At 39.0% G+C, this 20,865-nt stretch overlaps 1 protein-coding gene across 8 annotated transcripts in view; it reads left to right on the top strand.

The window, feature by feature from the left end:
- The window catches only part of PWWP3A (PWWP domain containing 3A, DNA repair factor), a 32,141-nt gene extending 11,521 nt beyond the window's left edge, over nt 1-20,620 (top strand). For 4 of the 8 annotated variants that reach the window (XM_036754552.1, XM_036754529.1, XM_036754536.1 and 1 more), the window contains 9 exons: nt 2,039-2,143; nt 3,124-3,194; nt 5,564-5,640; nt 6,997-7,057; nt 10,234-10,309; nt 11,076-11,126; nt 12,694-13,145; nt 14,482-14,570; nt 17,724-20,620. In XM_036754552.1, the coding sequence (XP_036610447.1) occupies nt 2,039-2,143; nt 3,124-3,194; nt 5,564-5,640; nt 6,997-7,057; nt 10,234-10,309; nt 11,076-11,126; nt 12,694-13,145; nt 14,482-14,570; nt 17,724-17,790 (1,049 nt within the window). In that variant the 3' untranslated portion in view covers nt 17,791-20,620. Of the gene's footprint in view, nt 1-2,038; nt 2,144-3,123; nt 3,195-5,563; nt 5,641-6,996; nt 7,058-10,233; nt 10,310-11,075; nt 11,127-12,693; nt 13,146-14,481; nt 14,571-16,437; nt 16,829-17,723 lie in introns of all 8 variants that reach the window. The other 4 variants (XR_005010182.1, XM_036754561.1, XM_036754578.1 and 1 more) reach the window with 4 other exon arrangements.
- Nucleotides 20,621-20,865: the final 245 nt, after the last annotated feature.

Raw genomic sequence — 20,865 nt, 5'->3', positions numbered from 1 at the left:
TCGTGGACAAGCAGAGACTGTTTCTCTGCTGTCTTTGTCTTCAGTTCTTAGCACAGTTCCTGGCACATAGTGGCTGCTTACTAAATGTTTATTCATTAAGTGAGTGAGGTAACTGTCCACTGCGAGAGATTTTCCTTAATGGAAGTCTCCCCCATAATCACTAAGCAAATGTCTACTGTGTGTTGGACACTAGGGACCCAGAGAAAGCCAGTCCCTGCCTGAAGGAGAGGTGGTGTGCTTTTAATGGTTCTCTACAAATCAAGTACAAGATAGTGCTCGGCAGGACCAGGGAAGGCCTCGTGTAGAAGTGGGAGCTTGAGTATTAAAGTCAAATGTGGGGTTCTGAGAGACGGAGGGAAAGAAGGAGGGGTCGGTTTTAGGCAGGGAGGTGGGATGAGAGGGAGTAAGTGTTTATTAAGCACCAACTTTGTGCTCGGCTCTGTGCTTTTACCAATATTATCTCATTGGATCCTCACTACAACCCTGGGAAGTAGGTGCTGTTATTATCCCCATTTTACAGATGAGGAAACTGAGTCAGGCAAAAGTTAAATGACTTTCCCAGGGTCACACAACTAAGGTCCAGGTCCAGTGCTCTATCTGCTTCACTACCTAGCTGCCTTTAGATGAGAGATGGAGTGTCCTATATGCAAGGAACGGCAAAAAGAGCAGTTTGGCTACACAGTGGGACGTATGGAGTGGGGCAGTGATGTGTAATAAGGCCTGAAAAGTCGGATGGGGCCAAGTTATAAGGAGCTTAAAATGTCCTGGGGTTTACATATAGGAAAGCACTGAGTTTGAATATGTGTTCATGGCTGAGGCGGGGGTAGGGAAGGTGGAAAGGTGGTCAGACCTGTGCTTTAGAAAAATCACTTGGCCGGCTTTCAGGAGGGTGGACTGAATTGAGAATAAGCTTTAGGCAGGGAGGTGACTTGGGTGATTGAAAGGATGGTGGTGCCCTTGTTAACAATAAGAAAGTTTGGGAGAGAAAGGTGGGTTTGGGGAAAATACAGCTTCTATTTTGGATGTGTTGAGTTTAAGATGCCTAGGAGATACTTAGTTCTAAATATCCACCAGGGAGTTGGTGATGTGGGACTGGCTAGATCTAGAATGGAGAGTCACATGCATAGTTAGCATGCATAGTATAGATCCAGCAATACCAATGAAATTACAGCTGTCAGCACAGAAATACATACCTCCCAGGGCTTTTGGGAGGCTCAATATCATGTCTGGGAAATGCTTTGCAATTACAAATTTCATTCATGATTGTTAATATTTTATTTTGGTTTTTTTGTTTGTTTTCGGCAGGGCAGTTGGGTTTAAGTGATTTGCCCAAGGTCACACAGCTAGTACATGTGTCAAGTGTCTGAGGCCGGATGATTGTTAGTATTTTAATACCTAAAACTACCTTTCGATATGGACAGGAGTAAGCCATAGTATGTTGATTTTTTTTTTTCACTATTGTTCACCTTGTTTGAACCTGAGAGTAAAAGTTCACAACATATGTAAGTAATTTAAGGTTCAGAAAACACTTTCCCTCCAAGTGCATGAAATAAATAATGGAAGTATGATTTTCCTGTCTTAGAGATGAAGAAAATGGAGCTCAGAGGAAGTATTTTGCAATGGTCACTTGACTAGTAAAGTTTGAGCCTTCTGACTCTATTCAGCACATTCCCACAATGTCATGCTGCTGATACTACTTTCCTTTTTCAGAGACAAACATGGGTTATTTTCTTAGATGGCACAGTGGATAGAATGTCAAACCTAGAAACAGGAAGACTTATCTTCTTGAGTTCATATCTGGCCTCAGACTCTGGCTGTGTGACCCTGGGCAAGTCACTTCACCCTGTGTGCTTTAGTTTCCTTGTCTGTAAAATGATCTAGAAGGAAATGGCAAACTACTTTAGTGTATCTATGCCAAGAAAACCCCACACGGGGTCATGAAGAGTTGGACATGATTGAAATGATTGAACAACAACTGATCTTCAAAATATATCTTTTAGGATGACAAAATGAAATGGTTATCTAACTTTATTTGTAGAACTTCAGTCTTCTGAGCAGTCATTGGAGTTTAGTACTGTTAATACCACTGTGGTAGACGAAGAGGAGGAAGATGAAGAACTTCCAAGTATACTTTCACACCCTGGTAAGAAATAATGAGCTCAGTTGAAAGTGAGGGCATTAAAGAACATTAAAGTGGGCTGGGTAATGGCATAAAACTATTTCTAATGCCTTGAACTAAAGGTGGGTGCCTATTCTTGTTAATTTGTTCCCTTAGTAGCATCCTGGAACTGTAAAAGTCGTCTAGTTGTTCACTAAATCTCATATAGATGTGCACTTAAGTTTTCATCTAATAACTGCTAATTTTATTTCTAAGAATCTCTGAGGAAGAAATTCCACAGTTACCACAGGTGGTCTGTTCAGCCCTTACACTTATGATTTTGTTCTTTTATATAACTTAAGTCCGTTATGCTCCAGCTTACTCCCAGGAAAAAATCTATCTTCAGTGGGAGAGAAAACAGCTAAAAGAAGCCAGACACCCAGAGGGATGAGCCTATCAATCCAAGAGGGTATTGGGCAGTTGAGGGTATATAATCCAGGTCACCAAGCACAAGAAGCAAGCAGAACCAAGATCTCTGAACCATTCATTTTTAGTTATACTTGATTTTTTCATTTAAAATTTTTATTGGTATCATTTGTCTTTATAGCACCTTTATTTCTGAATATATTCCTCTCCTTTTCCATCCAGTGAACCATTCCTTCTAATGAAGAATTTTAAAAGAGAGGGAGAAAAGAGCAGTTCAGCAAAGCTAGCTAGCCTGTCACCTGCGTTGGAACCCTCCATAGGGTTCTTCCTGCTGCCTCTGTAAAAGGAGGAAGGGGCATTTCTTTATCCCTTCCCTGGGGAAGGCTTAGTCATTTTCCTTGTACAGTGTTCAGTTTAATTTTTTTGTTCTTGCCTTTTACGTTGTAGTTTTACCTACTACATTTTAAATGACCTGGAGGAATACTATGTGACATTGACCACTTTAGTTTATTTTTTTATCATCCTCTTGTCCATTTGCACTTGTCTGATGCGTTTAGACCAATATCTGACAATTTTTCTTATGTTTCTTTATGCTTCAGAGCCATGTTCCATTGAAGCTGGAATGTTAGTCTGGTGTAAATATCAAAAATATCCATATTGGCCAGCAGTGGTAAGAATAGCCATGTCTATCTTTTGAATGTAAAGGATAATAAAACTTCATTAATTTGGGCTCCATTCTTCTGAACATTATGTTAACCCGATCTGGCTTGTGTAAAGTTTGCTTTCCTAGGATCTCTATTGATGATTTTGTAAGCAAATTGTACGTAGGATTACAGGGAGTCATTTAACTGGCGGAATCTAATCCCAGATTCTTTGTTTATATCGATTAAAGCAAGCCTAGCAGAATCTTGCTTGCCTTGGAAAAACTTTAACAAAACTGAACCTTATTTAATAGTGCATAATTTCAACTGGGTTTTCTCCCAGTTGGTCCCAGTTAGCTTTTATATGACATGAGTTGAGTTAATGTGCTCGTCAGTTAATTCATCATCGATCCTAGTTGAATTAAGTGTAGAATTAATATCTTTTGCTGTATATTTGAACTTCTGTCATTTATCCCCTTTTTTCCTCCTCAGTTGTTTTGGGGCTCATAGTGATTTCCACTGTCTTCAAATGGTTTTAAAATTTTGGAGAGTTGGTTTCCAATTTTTCTTTCTCCTCTGATCTTTAATCATTCTTTGGAATAATTAAAGGAACTCTGTAGTAAAAATAACTGTGGAATCAGGATTTTAGATCTGCCATTTTGTTCTACTCCTGGATTTCAGCATTACTGCAAAGGGCCATGGATAGGTGAAATATTTCAACTCTGAGGAAGGCTTCTTGCCCTACTAGGCAGAGCAATGTAAAGCACCCACCATGATCCATTTTCCTGTTAAAATGTTATTCTTTTCCGAGTGTACCAGACCACATCTTGGTCAGTGAACCCTAGCTACTCAACTTTGCATACCTTCATTTATTTACATGCACACCCCTTTTCCCCCTCTTTCCACGTATCTCCTCTATTTGTATCACCCTCCCTTGATTTTTTTGTCTTCTCAAAGAGATTTAGTTTAGCCTTGTTCAGTTTAAGGAGAAGCTTCTTCATAGCATAAGATACTGTCTCTACTGAAGACTGATTACTACCTCATTGCTTTAAAAATACAGCGGTGCCTTGATTAAGCAGGAACTCACAGAGTACCAGGTTAATTCTTCAAAATAATAAAAATTTACCCCCTAGGAAATTTAGCTCTGTTAGGTCCCAAGGAAAAAATAATTCCCTTGAGAATTTTTGTTCCTTGTGGCCAAAAGGACTAAGGGAAAATAGACAGAGAAGGAAGAAACCTAAAATAGCTATTAAGATAGATTATTAAGATTATAACTTATTAATATGGCATGAAATCAGGAAGATTTCAGGTTATCAAGGCAACTGTGAAGTAAGTGAAGTTTGTTTTTGGCACCTTGCTCTCTCTTCTCTTCCAGCACCCTCCCTTCACCAGGCAGCTTACTTTGATCCTTTTTCCAATTTACCTCGTATTTATCTTGTTTGTACTTAGTTGTTTTTGTTCTACCCCCATTAGACTGTGAGCGCTGTGAGAGTAGGGACTACCTTTTGCTTTTCTTTCTATCATTAGTGCTTAGCACAATAGCTAGCACAGAGTAAGTGCTTAATGTTTATTGACTATTGACTTTGACAGAGTTTGACCTAGTTTGATGTGAGCCCTTTCTCCACTGAACTGAATTCATTCAAATTTCATCCTGTGCGATTTTTGTCCAAAAATCCTACATGGTGGAGATTCTGGAGGCCTTCCTCTGGCTTTTATTATGTGGGGATGTTGATGCAAAACTCAGACTGTCCATCTGTGATCCCTTGCTCTTGCTACAGACTAGACCTTTTGTTGGTCTTAGAAGTTGCTAAGAATACCAGGCACCTAGTCCTGGCTTATGATACCCAAGGTCCCCTACTGTGAAGGACAGAGAAGCCTTTTCTTCTGAGCAGGTTTCAGGCCTTTTAAAGCCTCCTCTTCTCACCAGAACTTAACTATATTCCATTTCATTCCCACAAAGTCCTGCTTAAGGACTGGCTATCTGATCTAACTCGAATGCTTGTGGGTGTTACCCTTAACATTTACATTTATCACCCTTCAGTACTTTAGCCTGAGGGAATGAGTAGTATGGGAACTTCAGAAAACATGGGAGTCTAGTTGAGGAAGATATTACAGAGGGTTAGGAAGCTATGTGTACTGATACATGAGGTCAGCCTTAGGCGTTATACTAGGTATATATCTCTTTTTAACTAGGGAAAAAACATGTAAAATTCCCTTATATTTCAAATGTATTTTTTGCTAAATATGTGGGCGAGATTATTCTTAATGTAGACAGTGCGTCTTGGCATATTTTCTTTATATCACATGGTCTTCCATGAAGTTCAATAGGATAATACAGAAAATGGTTATATAATTTTCTAAAAATAAAAGCATCTTTTTTTCTTGCATTTGTCTACAGGTAAAAAGTATAAAGTGGAAGGATAAAAAAGCAAGTGTATTATATATTGAAGAAAATATGAATCCAGAAAAAAGAGGGTAAAAATAATAATGCCTTTTGGAAACTATCACCTGAAGGGACATCATTTGAAAAATCTTGGGATCTTAAATGCTTTCTGTGTGCATGTTGCTGCAGGGATTATACTACTGACTAGTAAGAATGGGGTTTGGCCTACATGTAAAAATCTGGTCATTTGAAGGTAAAACTGCAAATGACCCAGTTTTTCTAATTTTACAATGGCCAAATGCTCCCCACCTAGGTGTGAAAAACCATTTTGAGCTACCCAGAACCAAGCAGAGTGCCAACACATTTTGAACGGTATGTGTAATGCAGTGGAGCTGAGCATTGAGTCTGGAGGCAGAAGCTCTAGGTTGTGCTTGAGTGCTGTCGTCTGACCTCTGGGAGCCCTTTGTTCTCATTTGTATGATGGGGCTACTGATCCTTATGCTGCTAATCATGATTCACATTTAAGGTTGGTGAGACCCTTTTCTCACAAGAGCTGGTTGTCTATCCAGACTGGACTTCAGGCTGGGTTCTATGCTCTTTCCATCACATTAACTTGCTTCTTTCATAAGGTGGCTAGAGTAAAAACTTTGTAAAACTTGACATCTGTATAAATGTGAGTCCTTGTTGAAAATGAGATAATAGATGTATAGTGCTTTGCCAACTTGGCTCTCTCAGTGTTACTTTGGATTATTATTACTCTTAAGAATGTGGTTATTTTAACCAGACAACTAAGAAAATAAAAGCTGTTATAAGTAATTCGTGGGCCATCGGGGCTTTTAAAGCTTTGCTTTGATGACTTTATAAGACAGAAAACCTAGGTTTATTCTACTGAGCCACTCAGCTGTCCCACAGTATAGCTTACCTACTCCGAAGGGAATGGTCTTGCTCCGACTTCAGTAGTACCAGTTTAGTAGATACCAGGGTAGTTCAGTAAATACTAAAGCCAGAAGTGCTTTCTACTGGAAGAGATAAAGCAAAAAGGTAAATATGTTTTTTAAAAGACACAATATAAATGATGTGGAATTTTTATGATCCATTATTGACTGGTAATTATGTTGGCTACATTTGAGAGAACTTGGGGTTGGGGACCTGGATCTGGTTGGCGCTGCCATTAGAGGTTCCCTGCCTCTTAATAGTGACTTGTGCTGATACTTTGAAAACAGGGTTCTTATTTCAAAGGCAATCTCAAAAATTAAGACCACCAGGTTGGGGTGGGGGGGTGGGGACTTAGGGGCGGAGAAAGAAAATAACTTTTGTGAAATAAACTGAATGTTATTAAAAAGGACCTCAGACTGTCTTGTTAATAGAAGGAGAAAAATACCATTCTGCTTACCTAGTTTGCCCAACAATTCATTCCTGTGACCCTCTTGTGCCTTTGTTTCCTCAAGGTTTACAGTGTGTCTTAGAAGATTAAAACACTTTGATTGTGAAGAAAAGCGGGAGCTTATGGTAGGTAGGATAAAGCTTTTACTGTTGGTTCCTTAAAATCTTATTCTTTATAAACATACTGCCTTAAAAATGCAAGTCTAGAAATCAGTCTTTGCGTAGATGGGCTATCACAGTTTCTAAAGTAGATGTGAAACCCCAAGGCTTGCTTTGATGAATTGGGAAGGCTGGCAAGATCTTTCTCCTGGGGTAGCAAGGTGAGTCTTTATTCTTTTAGATCTAGTCAAAACAAACCTGGGCCCCCCTCATCTATAGATAAGGAAACAGGCTCAGAGAGAATAGATAAACCCAGGGTCCCACACCTGAGCAGGACCGAGAACCTAGGTGTTTAGACTCTAATGATTTTTCCATTGTACCACTCAGTTTTTCCTTAGCTAGGCTAAAGACATTAATTTCCCTTACAACTAGCCTTCAGCCCATAGTGGTCCACAGTCTCTGTTAATTGATGTCATTTTTGTCATTTTCATCCTGGACCTCTTTCAAATTTGGTAACCTCATTCATGGCCTCCTCTTCTGATACTGCAATCTTAACTGCCAGATCTCTTTTAAAGGGGCCTGTACCCATTTACACATACTTGTCATATAACTGCATGTGCCAAATACAAATTCAGTTATCAAATACTAGTGATTCTTGATTTAAGAATTTATTAATTTCTTGCTTTGAGCTCTATTCATGGTTGACCCTTCACCCCACCCCCCATCTTTATTTCTCAGCAAACATACTTGAAGATAGACAGTTGTGTAGAATGGTCTTCAGTGACTCTCCAGGCGTGGGAGTAGGGAGGTAATTAATCTCTTCAGATCTGGACTTTTAATAGGTATATAGAAGAGACCATTCATTTTTATAACATAAAAGTGACTTCTGAGATAAAGGAACAGTTCTTTGTACTCCAGTGTTTCATTGTGGGACTGAAGTGACTCTGGGCTATGGTGGGTCCTACCAATCCAGAAAGCCTTTTTCCACTTTTGTATCTTTAATAGGACTAGCCCAGCTAAGTGCAGAGAAGCTTGGTTTAACCACCTAGGGTTCACCAAATGTGTTTGACCAGAGCAACTTGAGAAACTATTTCTTTCTGGAGAGAGTACCCACACTAGTAAAAATCTCAACTCTTGAATATAAAAATATTGACTTTATTACTTAAAAATACATCTGTGGACCCATGGGTATAACAGTTTTTCTTTGTTTTTCTTCCTGTCCATTTATCCTCCCCTTGATCACCCTTTAAGGGAGCACAGTTCTTTTTTTTTTCTTTTTTTTCTTTTTAGTTTACAACAGGCGGTTCTACATAATTTTGAGTTCCAGATTTTTCTCCCTTCCCTTCCCCCTCCCTCCCCAAGACGGCATGGAATCTCATATAACTACCACGTATAACTTCATGTTGAATTAATTTATACACTAGTCAAGTTGCGGAGAAGAATTATGACCAATGGAATGAATCGTGAGAAAGAAGAAACAGAACCAAAAAAAAAACCCCAAAAACAAAAGAGAAGAGAAAAAGGCGAACATGAAGTGTGCCTCAATCTGAAACTTCATAGTTCTTTCTCTGGATGTAGATAGCATTCTCCATCGTAAGTCCTTTGGAGTTGTCCTTGCACCTTGTGTTGCTGAGAAGAGCGAAGTCTGTCAGGGTTGGTCCTCACGGAATCCATATATCTGTGGTTGTGTACAATGTTCTCCTGGCTCTGCAGGGAGCACAGTTCTAATTGTGGAATAAAGATTTTAGGCCTGTCTTATTTTGTTGTACTTCTAGAGAACTTGAGCTTACTGTAAGCAGCTATGGGTCGACTGGAGTTTGCTATCCTAAAGGACTATGGGAAAAGGTTTCTCATGAAGAACCTTTGCCATGTCTAAGTAGAATGATGGAAAGCACTTGCTTAATTTGCTATAATCAATTATCCATTAACATGTAACCTTTTCTTCAGAATATTCCATTCCACCTCCACTTGGCTGTTCATCCTCACTAGTTCTCTCTTGCATACCTTCATTAATCTAACTTTTTTCCTCTCTTATTTGATTTTTTTTTTGTCTTCTCAAAATATGACCCTTGTTCCAACTCAAACAAGAGGTTCTGGACGGCACTGCACACTGACATTCTGCGTCTGTACTTGAATGCTTCTCCCCTTAAAAGCTCTCAGAATAAAGCGGTATCTTAACCCAGCGACAAAATGTAAAGCACACTGAGACAATTCTTCCACATAATCAACTATGATATTAAATGGGGGCAAATATTTAGCTCTCTGGGTATGCTTAGTAACAACATTAAACAGTTTGAAAGTGATGGTGTAAAGGATACAGTTGTTTCACAGCATCCTTATGTTAGAGTATTTCTTTGTTAAATCAGTAGAAAGTAAACACTATTACTGAAAATGTTGCTCTTAATCAGTTGCCACTGTTGTACCCTGAGTGTTTAAGATACGTAACGTGGAGACATTCTTCCAAGTTCCATCCATTTATTTTTCTGGGTCGTCGTGTCTCTGCAATGTACAGTACAATATTCTTCTTCCACACTAAATTCGGAAGGTATTGAGCTTCCGTAGGAACAGACTGTGGCAAATGCTTCTAGAAATCTATACTGTAACGGGTCTCTTTTCTTCAGCCCTCGTGAATTGTCTGCAGCCCCGCTCTTCTCTCTGTGGCTCTGGTGTCTGCTACTTAACGTGCCAAAGCTTAAATGATTAACCCCTTTTTCTTGAGGCTGCAAGCTCTGCTTTTATCTAGCAACAGCTGCTTGGAAAGATGAGCTTTAATTGCATATAACCTTAAAAGAAAGCTGTCTGAAGTTAGGTGAATCGTGAAAGGAAGGCTGTTGATGGAAACGGAAGCTTGCAGAGCAGCTGGGTCAGGCTGGTAATTGATCTCAGTGCACTGGGGCCCTTTACCAAGTTGGGCTAAGCAGGGCTGCTGGAGGAGTGTGGGAGGGGGTTACTGTGCCCTTGCAGACGACTTCTTTCCTCAAAGACTTGAAAAAGCTATCGTTTACTGAAGCGGCCTTTACCAGGCATAAGGCTGTGTTTCTCTGTTGGAAGATGATATTGGAAAGGAACTCCCCACTTGCTGAATAAGCTTTTCCAGTTTTTCTTCCACTTTTCCCTTCATGCCAAGTGTGTATTGTGTTTTATTCAGACTCTTAACCACTTGTGGACTTTATTAATACTTAACTGATGGATTTTGATTACAGGATAAAGCCAAGGAGGATTACAGTCAGGCTGTTGACTGGTGTATCACGCTGATTTCTGACTACAGAATTCGAATCGGTAAGCAAAGGAACCCAGTGCTATTAGTAAAATTAAAAGAGTATCAAAGCCTTTAAAATTTGTTAATATTAATCCATAAAAAATAGGACAGAAGGAAATGAGCTCTGAGGTATATGTAAATTCATTTAGTTTGGAGAATTGAGGGTTATCTAGGAAGGGGGAGATTGTAGAGTTTCTTTTCTTAAAAATGATTAAGAACAAAATAGGCCTTCCTCTCCTCTTGGCTGAAGCTGCCTGAAGGCAGGGAATTAAACTTTATGATCCTTCCAGGTTCTGTTTTTCTTATCTGAGCAGTTCATTTTCCAAAGTCTTAGAAGAGTTAGGGGGCCCACTCATTGTATCTCCAGGGCAACTGGAATTTTATTATGTGGTGTATTCATGGGCCCCGTGACTTGAGGTAAATGGACAGGGATGCACAGTAGTAGCATTAAACTCCCATCTGAAATAAAGGAGTGGTTTAAACAAAAGGCTAGTTTCTCCTTGAAGTCTCCACAAGGAGGACGTTTGAATCCAAGCTTTGCCCTATTTGTTCACCTCTAGGGAGGTTTACACTTGGAAAAAATACTAAATATTGTTTTGACTAGCCCAGACCCCAAATAATAAGCATTTTCCATTACAGCCTTCTCGCTTAAGGCTGGACAAAGGCTGTCTGGGTCAGTCTTAGAATAGCAAATACCCAAATACCAGGTATTTTGATCTAGAAAAATGCTTCCTAAGTAGCTAGCTATTTGTGTAAACATTCCCTTTTTACATTTCTTTTTTACAGGTTGTGGTTCTTTTGCAGGATCTTTCCTGGAATATTACTCTGCTGATATTAGTAAGTACAACTATGCTTTCTTTTCTAATTCTGTCTTCCTTTATCCTTCAAAAACACAGAAGTATTTAATGCCATCCAGTGTTCTCTGTTAGAGAGGAAGAAATCAGCACAGCAGGGGTTCTTGCTGGCTCTCCTGTAGTCTACTCAAGGTAAACTGGCCTCTGGGACCGAGTTTGAATTTGGTACCCTCAGGGCAGTTTCAGATTCAGCTCAGGTTGGGAGCTTAGAGCAGGGAAGGCTTACCCTTGATTCCCACAGAAGGCAAGCACACTCCCCCAGTCTGCAGCTGCCCAGGGCCAGCCGCACCATGACTATGTCTGTGTCCCTTGCTCATGGGCCTGAGGTAGGAAGGAAGCACCCAGTGCACACCAGTGGTCAGTGCCAACACTGTTTAGAGAACAATCTCTGCTGATAACAAAGTTAATGAAATGTTTCACAGTTACATGGATTTAGACTGGGGGCTATAAAAAGCATAATTGCATAAATTTTGTCACTCTAACATACTGATTTGTTGGCATCCATTCTTCTTGCCACGAATGGAGTTAAGATTAATTTTCTTGTCTGGAAAGTTGGGGTCTTTCTCCTACTGCCCTGAAGTTAATTTGGCATTGTGAAAAGTGGATGGATCCTTCTCATGAAGGATCAGGAATTCTGTCAAAAGAAGAGTTCTTCATTAGCTGCAGTGCTTTGCTCTGTTAATTGCCTCATTGAAGTTAGCCAGACTCTCTGGGGGCATGACTCCCCTACTGCTGAGAGAATAATTGTTGGACCAGGGCCAGCTGGCTCTAGTTCCCCTAAGTGCCCAGCCCCATCTCTGGAGCAAACCACAGGCTGGGGCAAGCTGATTTTGGACTGTTCATGGGCAGAGGGAAATCAGTCTCTCTGGGAACTATTCACCTAGAGCTGAGTTCACCAAAAAACCCAAACCCAAAACATTGAACATCCTTGGGCAGGAAGAGAGTGGGGGGACAGGAATGTGGAAAAAGCTATAGATTATATTAAGCAGAGCTTGTAGGAGGCGAGCACCTTGGCTGATTAGCCAAGAAACCAAGTTCTTGCTGGTGTGCAGAGATCTGTACTCAAGTTCAACAGCTTTATATACTGAGTCTTCCTCATCCCCTGGCAGTGATCCAGCATTTATTAGCTCTATGATCATGGGCAAGTCACTTCATCTGCAAGCCTCAGTTTCATCTAAATAATGAGATACTACTTGTACTCCTTAGCTTACAAAATAGTTGTAAGGAAAGTCTTGCTTAATCTGAAACAGGAATAGGAGTGTGAGTGGTATCTAGTATGGAGGGACCACCCAACCGCCACTCCCCTGCATGTAGGAAAAGCAGAATTGGATGTTTGGGGGATCCAGTCCATTCTGAGAGTACGAAGAGTAAAAGCTTGTTGAAATAATCTGCATATCTTACATGAAGGCTTCTCCTTCTCTGAAAATTTAGAATTTTAGTACATTTACAAAATCTTGCTTATCCCCAGGGGAAAAAACTAGGGTTTATCTATTGAATGTTTCTTTGTTTTCTGTTGTTTGTTTAAATAGTAAACTATTTTACTTTTAAAGCTGCTATATTTTTAGGTTGTCCTGTGAGGAAAGTAATCCAGTCACCTGCCGTCCAAACTGTGTTTCCCATCCTGAACAAGGAAGACCCTGAAGATGGTCTGCCTGATACCTCCTTCAGCAAGAAGCAGCTCATCAAGAAAGTCCTTCCTGACCGAAGGAAGGCTGCCAGAAATAAAGCCAATGAGAAGTTAGTGGAATATATAGTGAATGAAAAGGGAGCAGAGAACCATCTCTTGGCTATTTTAAAAAGCAGAAAAAAATCCAAGTGGCTGAAAAATTTTTTGAATTCAAGTCAATACGTGAGGTGTGTTGAAACATACCTTGAGGATGATGAGCAGTTGGACCTTGTGGTGAAATATTTACAAGGAGTCTATCAAGAAATAGACCGCAAAATGCTGACACTAATAAATGGCGATGGAATAAAATTTATTCTGGATGTTCTTTTGCCTGAAGTAAGTTGCTGACTTTATCAGATTCTGATTTTTGGCTTGGGGTTCTCCTGCCCGTTGGCCCAGCAAGATCCCCACTCCAAGGATTAAGTGATGATTGAGCTGAAGAGTTTAAGTGCTGTACCATTTTGCTCAGCACAGCAGTCTGAAGGTTCTTTATGTAGAAACTGAAATATGTTTGAAAATACATTTTAATTAAGTAGGCACTGCTGAGCTGTCCCTGCAGTCTTACTCAAAAAGCTTCTACATGTAACTTAGAATGCTGGCAGCATGGAACATCTATTTTGGAGATTGTAAATCAGTTTTCTAATGATTAGAACCTGTTTTCTCTCTGGTGCTATCAGAAGTCTTCACTGTGTAAGCTGGTATTATATCAAATATCTTGGCCATTTTGCAGCTAGATAAAGTGAGCCAGGTGTATCTCATATGCATTCTTGCTGCCGTTTGGATGGGGTAACATAAGAGTCATATTGTCCCACATGAGGGAGATGATATTCCATCTGTCATCATGCCTAGTGGGACCTCCTCTACAATATTATAACCAGTTCTGGAGGGAACTGGGAACCATGTCATATAAAAATTGGTTGAACCAAGAAATTTGACCTGGAGAGGAGAATACTGTGGGGAAATACCTGCCTTCAAGTAGTTTTGGGGTTTTGTTTTGTTTTGTTTTGTTTTCTTGGAGGGAGGAAGGCAGGGCACCTGGGGTTAAGTGACTTGCCCAAGGTCAAACCGCTAGTGTGTCAGGCATCTGAGGCCAGATTTGAACTGAGGTCTTCCTGACTCCAGGGCCATTGCTCTATTGACTGCGCCACCTAGCTGCCCCCACCTTCAAGTATTTTTAAGCCATTATAAAAAAAAAAATTAGACTTATTCTGCTTGGCTTCATATGGCAGAACTAGGAGCAGTATGAGGGAATCACAGAGAAGCAGACTTCAGTTCAATATGAGGGAAAGCTTACTAAAAATTAGAGTGGTCTAAATAGGAATCCCCTGCCTTGGTGTAGTTCCTTGTCAATGGTATTGTTCAGGCAAAGGCCAAGTGAGCATCTATCAGAAATGTACTTGAAGGGATTCCTGCTCAGTAATAGGTTGGACTAGATGACCTCTTAGATCCCCCTCAACCCCGAGAATCTGGGAATGATCAGAATAATATTATCAGGTACTTCTTAATGTGAATTCCTTATTTAAAGAGAAATTAAAAATATCCACAGAAACACTCATATGTTCAGTAAACTAATTACCAAACTTCATCAAAATAACATTGGGGGTAATTCAGGCTGTGGTGTTTCCCCTTTACCATTAAGTGTGATGAAGTATTATGGCATTATCTTTTGCAGGCAGTCATTTATGCAATATCTGCAATTGATGAAATAGACTACCAGACAGCCGAAGAGAAGTATATAAAAGGACCATCTGTGAGCAGAAGGTATGACTGGCAATACTTGCACACCATTTAAAGATTGATTTCCAAATTCTTTGTTTCCATCAGTTATTATAATTTTGTTTTAAATGACCTCTATTTTTCTACTCTCTGAAAGGTATAAGCATGCCCCAACAAATATTAAGATCCTTAATCTATTGTAACAACCATTTGCTGGGTCACCCAACATGAAAATCAGATAGTTGTTATCTGAGCTAGTGCTTGCAATGTGGCAGCCTTTAACTTCCCTAATTGTTGGTTTGCTTTCTGTATAGTTTGTTATATTGTTGCAAATTATTCCTTCCTCTGATATTTTGAGTCAATTTATTTTGTGAATTTCACAAATTAAGAAGAGCACAGCATAGAGTAGTAAAGAGAAAGCCGGCCTTGGGAATAAGGAAGACCTGATTTCAGGTTAACATTAGGCAGTGATGTTGCTGTAGTCCAAATGTCTGATTCATAGAACCACCATTCTTTGTGACTTTGGAAACAAGAATTAGTTCAGGTTAAGGATAAAAGAAAACAAGTCAGGACTAGTAAATACTTAGATCTCCTACCTCTTTGGTTTCCAGTGGGGTTCATTTTTCTCAGGGAATCACACGGTTGAGATAGGAATGGTCCCATTGAGGGTATGCTGGAGCCAGCTCAAACCAGCTCCTGAGAGTCTCTTGTCCAGTGTGAGCATTTATACTTCGGAAATCAGCAAACTCTAAAATCAGGGTTTGGTTTGTTGTTTTGTTAGTTGTCTAGGCTTACTATTATTGATGAGAGAATGTTAATGCAGATTAAACTTTAAAATGTTGTGCATATGTTCCCCTACCCTGGCCCCCCTTCTCCTCAGAGAGCCAGTTGTTAAGCATTTACCAGTCTACTTTTGGCCCCATTGTATATTGACTTATAACAGGCAAATCTTTTGGAACTGGTTCAGAAAATGCTCTTGTTTAGTTCCTAATGGTCCAGATCAGCCAGGCAGAATGTTTATTCAAAACATTATGGAAAATTGGGGTGTTTAGTCTTGAATTTAATGTCCAGCTAGTTAATTAGGAGCTAATGGACACAATCCCTAATCGAGTCTTTGGGCTCCTCTCCAATGCCTGTCAGGTGGCCTATAAATACAAGCCAAGTGACAGACTGAAGACAGAAACCTAATTTGGTCAGTCTTAAGTAGAAGTTTTTTTTTTTTTAACATGTCGAATAGGGAGGTCAGAATCATAGATAATTAGGTTATTGGTTATTTCACTGAACAGATGGCTAGGAAAGAAATGAGTTTGAAATTCTTAAATCATATAGTCATAGCCTTATTGTGTAATTTCTGAAAATGGTTGCCTACTTACCCATTATGGATGGTTAATCAGCTAAGAGGTCTCACTGCCAAAAATATTTAGCCATTGCAGAGCTTTTAGGCCAAGTAGAATTTGGGCAGGCTGAATAACTCTGGGAAACTCTTTTCTTTAAGTTAAGAAGAGCTGGATGTCAAAGTGCCCCATGGACCTAAATTTGACTTCTTTATGAGACGATTGTTAATCTTAGTGAAGAATAACAAAAAATTGGAAAGGAATCTTATCTAAACCTCTCATATTACAGATGAGATTGAGTAACAGACTTCTCCATTTGCTTCAAGACCTAAGATCCTAGATCTCAATATGGAAGGGACCTCAGAGGCAATCTAGTCTTTACTCCTACACATTTGATACATGATAGAACTGAGGCCTAGGGAGGTTAAGAAACTGGGCCCAGGTCACACTGGTAGTAAGCATCAAGATGACAGTTGCAAAGCCAAGACTTAACCTACGTTTCCCCCCTTCTCTTGAAGACAGCGCCATGGGCTTGTGGGAAAAGCACTGAAGTTGAAGCTGTTCTCCTTCTCTTCCAGCTCTAGGTCTGTGCAGTCTGGGTAACCTCGGGCTCCAGCCCCTCACTTCTTGAGCCTTCGTTTTCCACATCTATAGAATGAGAAGGTTGGGCTGAGAACCTCCAAGGTCTATTGCACTGCTAAAATCCCAAGGCCCTCTGAACGCATTCTGCTGCCAGCCTCAGCATTACGTTGGCCTATTCGTTCCCTTCTTTCTCTTGGAATGTGTCCCTGAACTGCTTCATCCAGACAATTTGAAAATTTTTCAGAGATTGTTTCCTCACTTGGCAGGACCTAAACATTCTCAGGAGTTAGGGAGGCAGCTTAACATAGTGGATAAAGCAGCAGGACTTGAAGTCAGCAGATGTTCATGTGAGCCCTACTCTGCTACTTCATAGCTTTGGGACTCTGGGTAAGTGGTAGATTCCAGGCTCCTTGCAGACAATAAATTGTTCAGTTTTAGCTTGAGAGCATCTGTCCACCATCACCAAGCACAGCACTGTGTATGTACTTAATAAGTGGTTATTAGCTTGAAAGCCTATACCCCTTTGCTGCCTCTGTTTCCTCCTTTAGAAAATGGGGATAATAATATTTGTGGTCCTTATGTGAACCTTTAAAAGTGCCATGGAAATGGTAGTGATTCTTTATAGGCAACACCTATTTTTAAGTTAAACTTTATGTTTTGAAGTAACTATAATGAACAGCTAAAGTAAAGAAATAGGCAAGAGAATTAATTATGTTTGATACTTGGGTGATGGTTTTATGCCATACATTTGCGCTATGTATTAGTCTAAGGATGCCATGGAATGAATATACAATAAATTGGTTGTGTCATATGTAGTATCATATTATAGATCGATAACCAAATTTGGTCGTTGATCCTGCAATCTAAAATGCACATAGAGCTTTATCCTTCCAAAGTACTTTTCATACTTTAAACCCATCCTTGCTACCACCTTGTGAAGTAGCTTGCTTTTTATTTTGCAAACAAGAAAGTGATTTTGTGAAAGTCACACAGCTGGGAAGTGGCAGAGGGAGAGCTCAGGTCCCTGTTTTCTGATCCAAGCCCTATTGATTTCCTTTGGGGAACGTACTTCATAAACTAGGAGAAAAACATTTATGTAATCATAAACATTATTTCAAGGAGGTTATGATTCTTAATGAATCATGAGCAAATATTTTAGTGGTTTATGATTCTTTTATTGAAGAGTTGGATTATTTTAAAGATGACACAATTCATAGAAGAGTTTTAAAATGAAATATCCTTTGATGTAAAAGAATCTTGACTCAGTATTTGTTTCTTTCAGGGAAAGAGAAATGTTTGATAAAGAACTTTTAGAGAAAAAACAAAGAACTTACATTGATGAAGACTGAACCAGCTTTTCCGGCAGTATCTCCAGATGTGTCAAAACCATAACAGGAAACCTTTGTGTTCTAAGTTGACTCATAGGTATAGTTAGTAAGAGATTTTTCTGTATAAAATTCTCCTTATATTATAAATATATTTTGTGGAAATGGGAGCTTTCAAAGTGTTTTTAGTTCTTACTGATTTTGGATATGTCTGTTGTTGGTTTGGGAGTATATATCCCTTGGATGTGTTCTGTGGCACTGCTTATGAATTTTCAGGGATTCTTTCCTCAGAAAGGCCATTTACAAAAGTAGTCTGTAGTGTGCATTTCTATTTTTATAACATACTGCAGGCCAGTTTCCTACTCCTATCCCTTTTTGAAATTTGTAATTGCTGGGTAATTAATGTCTGAAGAGACGGACATATTTTGTAGCATTTCTGGTTACTATTGTGCTGTCCTATTTAGTGTAAGTTACACATTGATTTTTTGATATTGAAAGAAATCACTGGTATCAGTCTTTAAAAAGCGTTGTTGTTTTAATCCAGGTTTTGGATATGTAATTCCATAAACATCAATCTTTTTAAAATATTGCTTCATTGATATTCAATATGTTGGGCTTCCTCTTAAATATTCTCCCTGCCCCTACTCTCTTTATATTCATTTTGGAAAGAAATTACCTCCAAGAGGTGAAACCTGAGTCAGAGATGTTTTCTTATTACTAACAGAATAACCACAATTGTGTGTGCAAGAAAGTCTAAGTTGCAGTATTATCATAACTATTTTAAATGGAGCTTTTCCAAGTAATCCATAGTGAGAATGGATCTATGAATGCTTACAAATCATGCATTTTTCAAGAATGTGTGACTGAATGAAATTACACTGTATTGTCAACCATTTTGATAGCCCCAGGCCAGATTCTCTCACTACTTATCTCACCTTCCCATGTGCATCTCCATTTTTTGGCTATGACAGAATCTTAACCTGGCAAACCTTGGTTTCAGGCATTGTGACAGCTAGATTTCATTGTATCAGCAGACTGGTTCATTTGACCGGATCATCTTAGTTTGATCCCCACAGGCTTTCTGGGTAATGCATTATAGGAAAGTCAAACACTCTTCTTTAAGGCTTATCTAGATCATTTGTTGGGGGATAAGTTAGTATTAGAAACAATTGCATTCTTCATTCTGCATTCTCACTGAGAACAGCCATTGATATCTAGACCCTGGAAATAAGCAGTCCAATCTTCAGATTCTAATAGGTTTGGGCCATTCAAATTTAGGAAGGACCATCTTGCTGGTAACAAAAAACTCAAACTAATGAGTTATTCAGGCCCAGTTAGAGATAGAGTTTGATTTCTGTGGACTTGAAATGTACAGAAGTTAAATATATTTTTCAGATTGTTCGTGTGAATATGAATGCTAAAATGTGGTATAAATACTCGGTATAATTTTATATCCTAGTATGGATGAATTGCACATAGACTTGCTATATATGTACATGTACACATGTTTATGCGTATATATAAACAAATGTATTTGTTAGAGAGTATATGTATATATATGAAATTTCTATACATATCTTTTTTTTCCCTTAACAGTGATTAGGGAATCTTAAAAATTGTATTTTTGGATTTGGGAGTGGGGTAGGGGGCAGAGAGAAGACATCTATTTTCTTAGTCTCAATATACTTTAGTCTTGTGTTAATAAGCATATGTGAATATAATTCTAATTGGGCAACTGCACTAAAAATTTGTCACTGTTACTGTTTCTTTTTTGAGAGAGGACATAATTTGCACATGCCTGAGTCACACCAAGATCATTATAAGCCAATGATAACTTATAATGGGCTGTAACCATTTTCAAAGTGCATTTTTAAGTATACAAAGTAGAAAGAGAAATGTGAGTTAATTTCAATGCTGTTCTTTTTGTACAACCTAGGGAATATGTGTGCTTGTAAATAGCCTCCTTCCTTAATACGCTTGAGTAAAATCAAGTCTAAAAAGAAATCGCATTTTTAAGGTTTTTTCTTTTATAATTTCACCTTCCTTTGCCATTTAATTCAAATGAATTGCTTTAAGTATTTTCAGTGTTTATGGTCCTACTAAATAAATTCCTCTATTCAAAGGTCTGAGAGTCAGCAGCCACTGTCCTTCATCTGTTTGACTTTCCTCCATATCCTCTCATCAGTCTCTTCTTCAAGCATAGAGAAATACATTTTCTCCTCAGTCTCCATCTTAATATTCCAAGGGAATGTGAATTAGTAACTAGTCTGGATACACAGCTGCAGAGCCATTTACAGATCAGAAAAGATCTTGCCGTGCAGCTCTCACCAGTGTTTGAAATTGTGTACCACAGTTCATCCATGGACAAATAAAAAAAGAGCCCTCTTCATCCCAAAGCCAAACACAGGAAAAAATAGGACAAGGGGAGATAGAGATTTCTTATGTCAGGAGAATAAGCTTCCCACATTTCCCACAGTGGTTTTGCAGCAGGGGCACTTGTCTTTATAGCAAAGCTTTCGTCTCTTCTTATGGAAGAAGCCTAGACAAATTAACTAATCATTTCCAGTTGAAATTGGTTAGTTCAAAAGCATTCACCTTGTACTGATAAAAACGACACTGACTTTGGAGGTGGTGCCATAACCATTTTTAATGCTGTGCTAAAATCATACTGCTTTAGATAACAAGGTCATGTGTGTGTGCGCTCGAGTGATCTCGCCTGCATGCATGTGTGTAAGGAATCTGTCAGAATGCAAAAAATTCTGGTCATTCCAAAGTATTTTGATGTGTGACATTTTAAAAGTGCAAAGTAATTGTCTCTACTGTCCCCATGCAAAATTAAAAGATAATTGATACAGTTTGTGGTCTTTTTTTGTTGGGGTGAGGGGGACCAACTGTTGGAATTTTTAATGGGAAGAATATCAAAGATCATTGGTAATAGTTGGCATTTATACGGCAATATTTGAACCTCATGTTACTTAAGATCAATATTCTCTGTGTATGTGTGTGTATATATATAGTATGCATATACATATGTATATATTCTGTATTCCCGTTTTATAGTTGAGAAGCTAGTAGATGAGTAATTGAGTAAGAAATACG

Source organism: Trichosurus vulpecula, chromosome 1 (genome assembly GCF_011100635.1).
Source record: "Trichosurus vulpecula isolate mTriVul1 chromosome 1, mTriVul1.pri, whole genome shotgun sequence".
NCBI lineage: Eukaryota > Metazoa > Chordata > Mammalia > Diprotodontia > Phalangeridae > Trichosurus > Trichosurus vulpecula.
The sequence above is the reverse complement of the archived record's forward strand: the minus strand, read 5'-3'. Positions and strand labels throughout refer to the sequence as shown.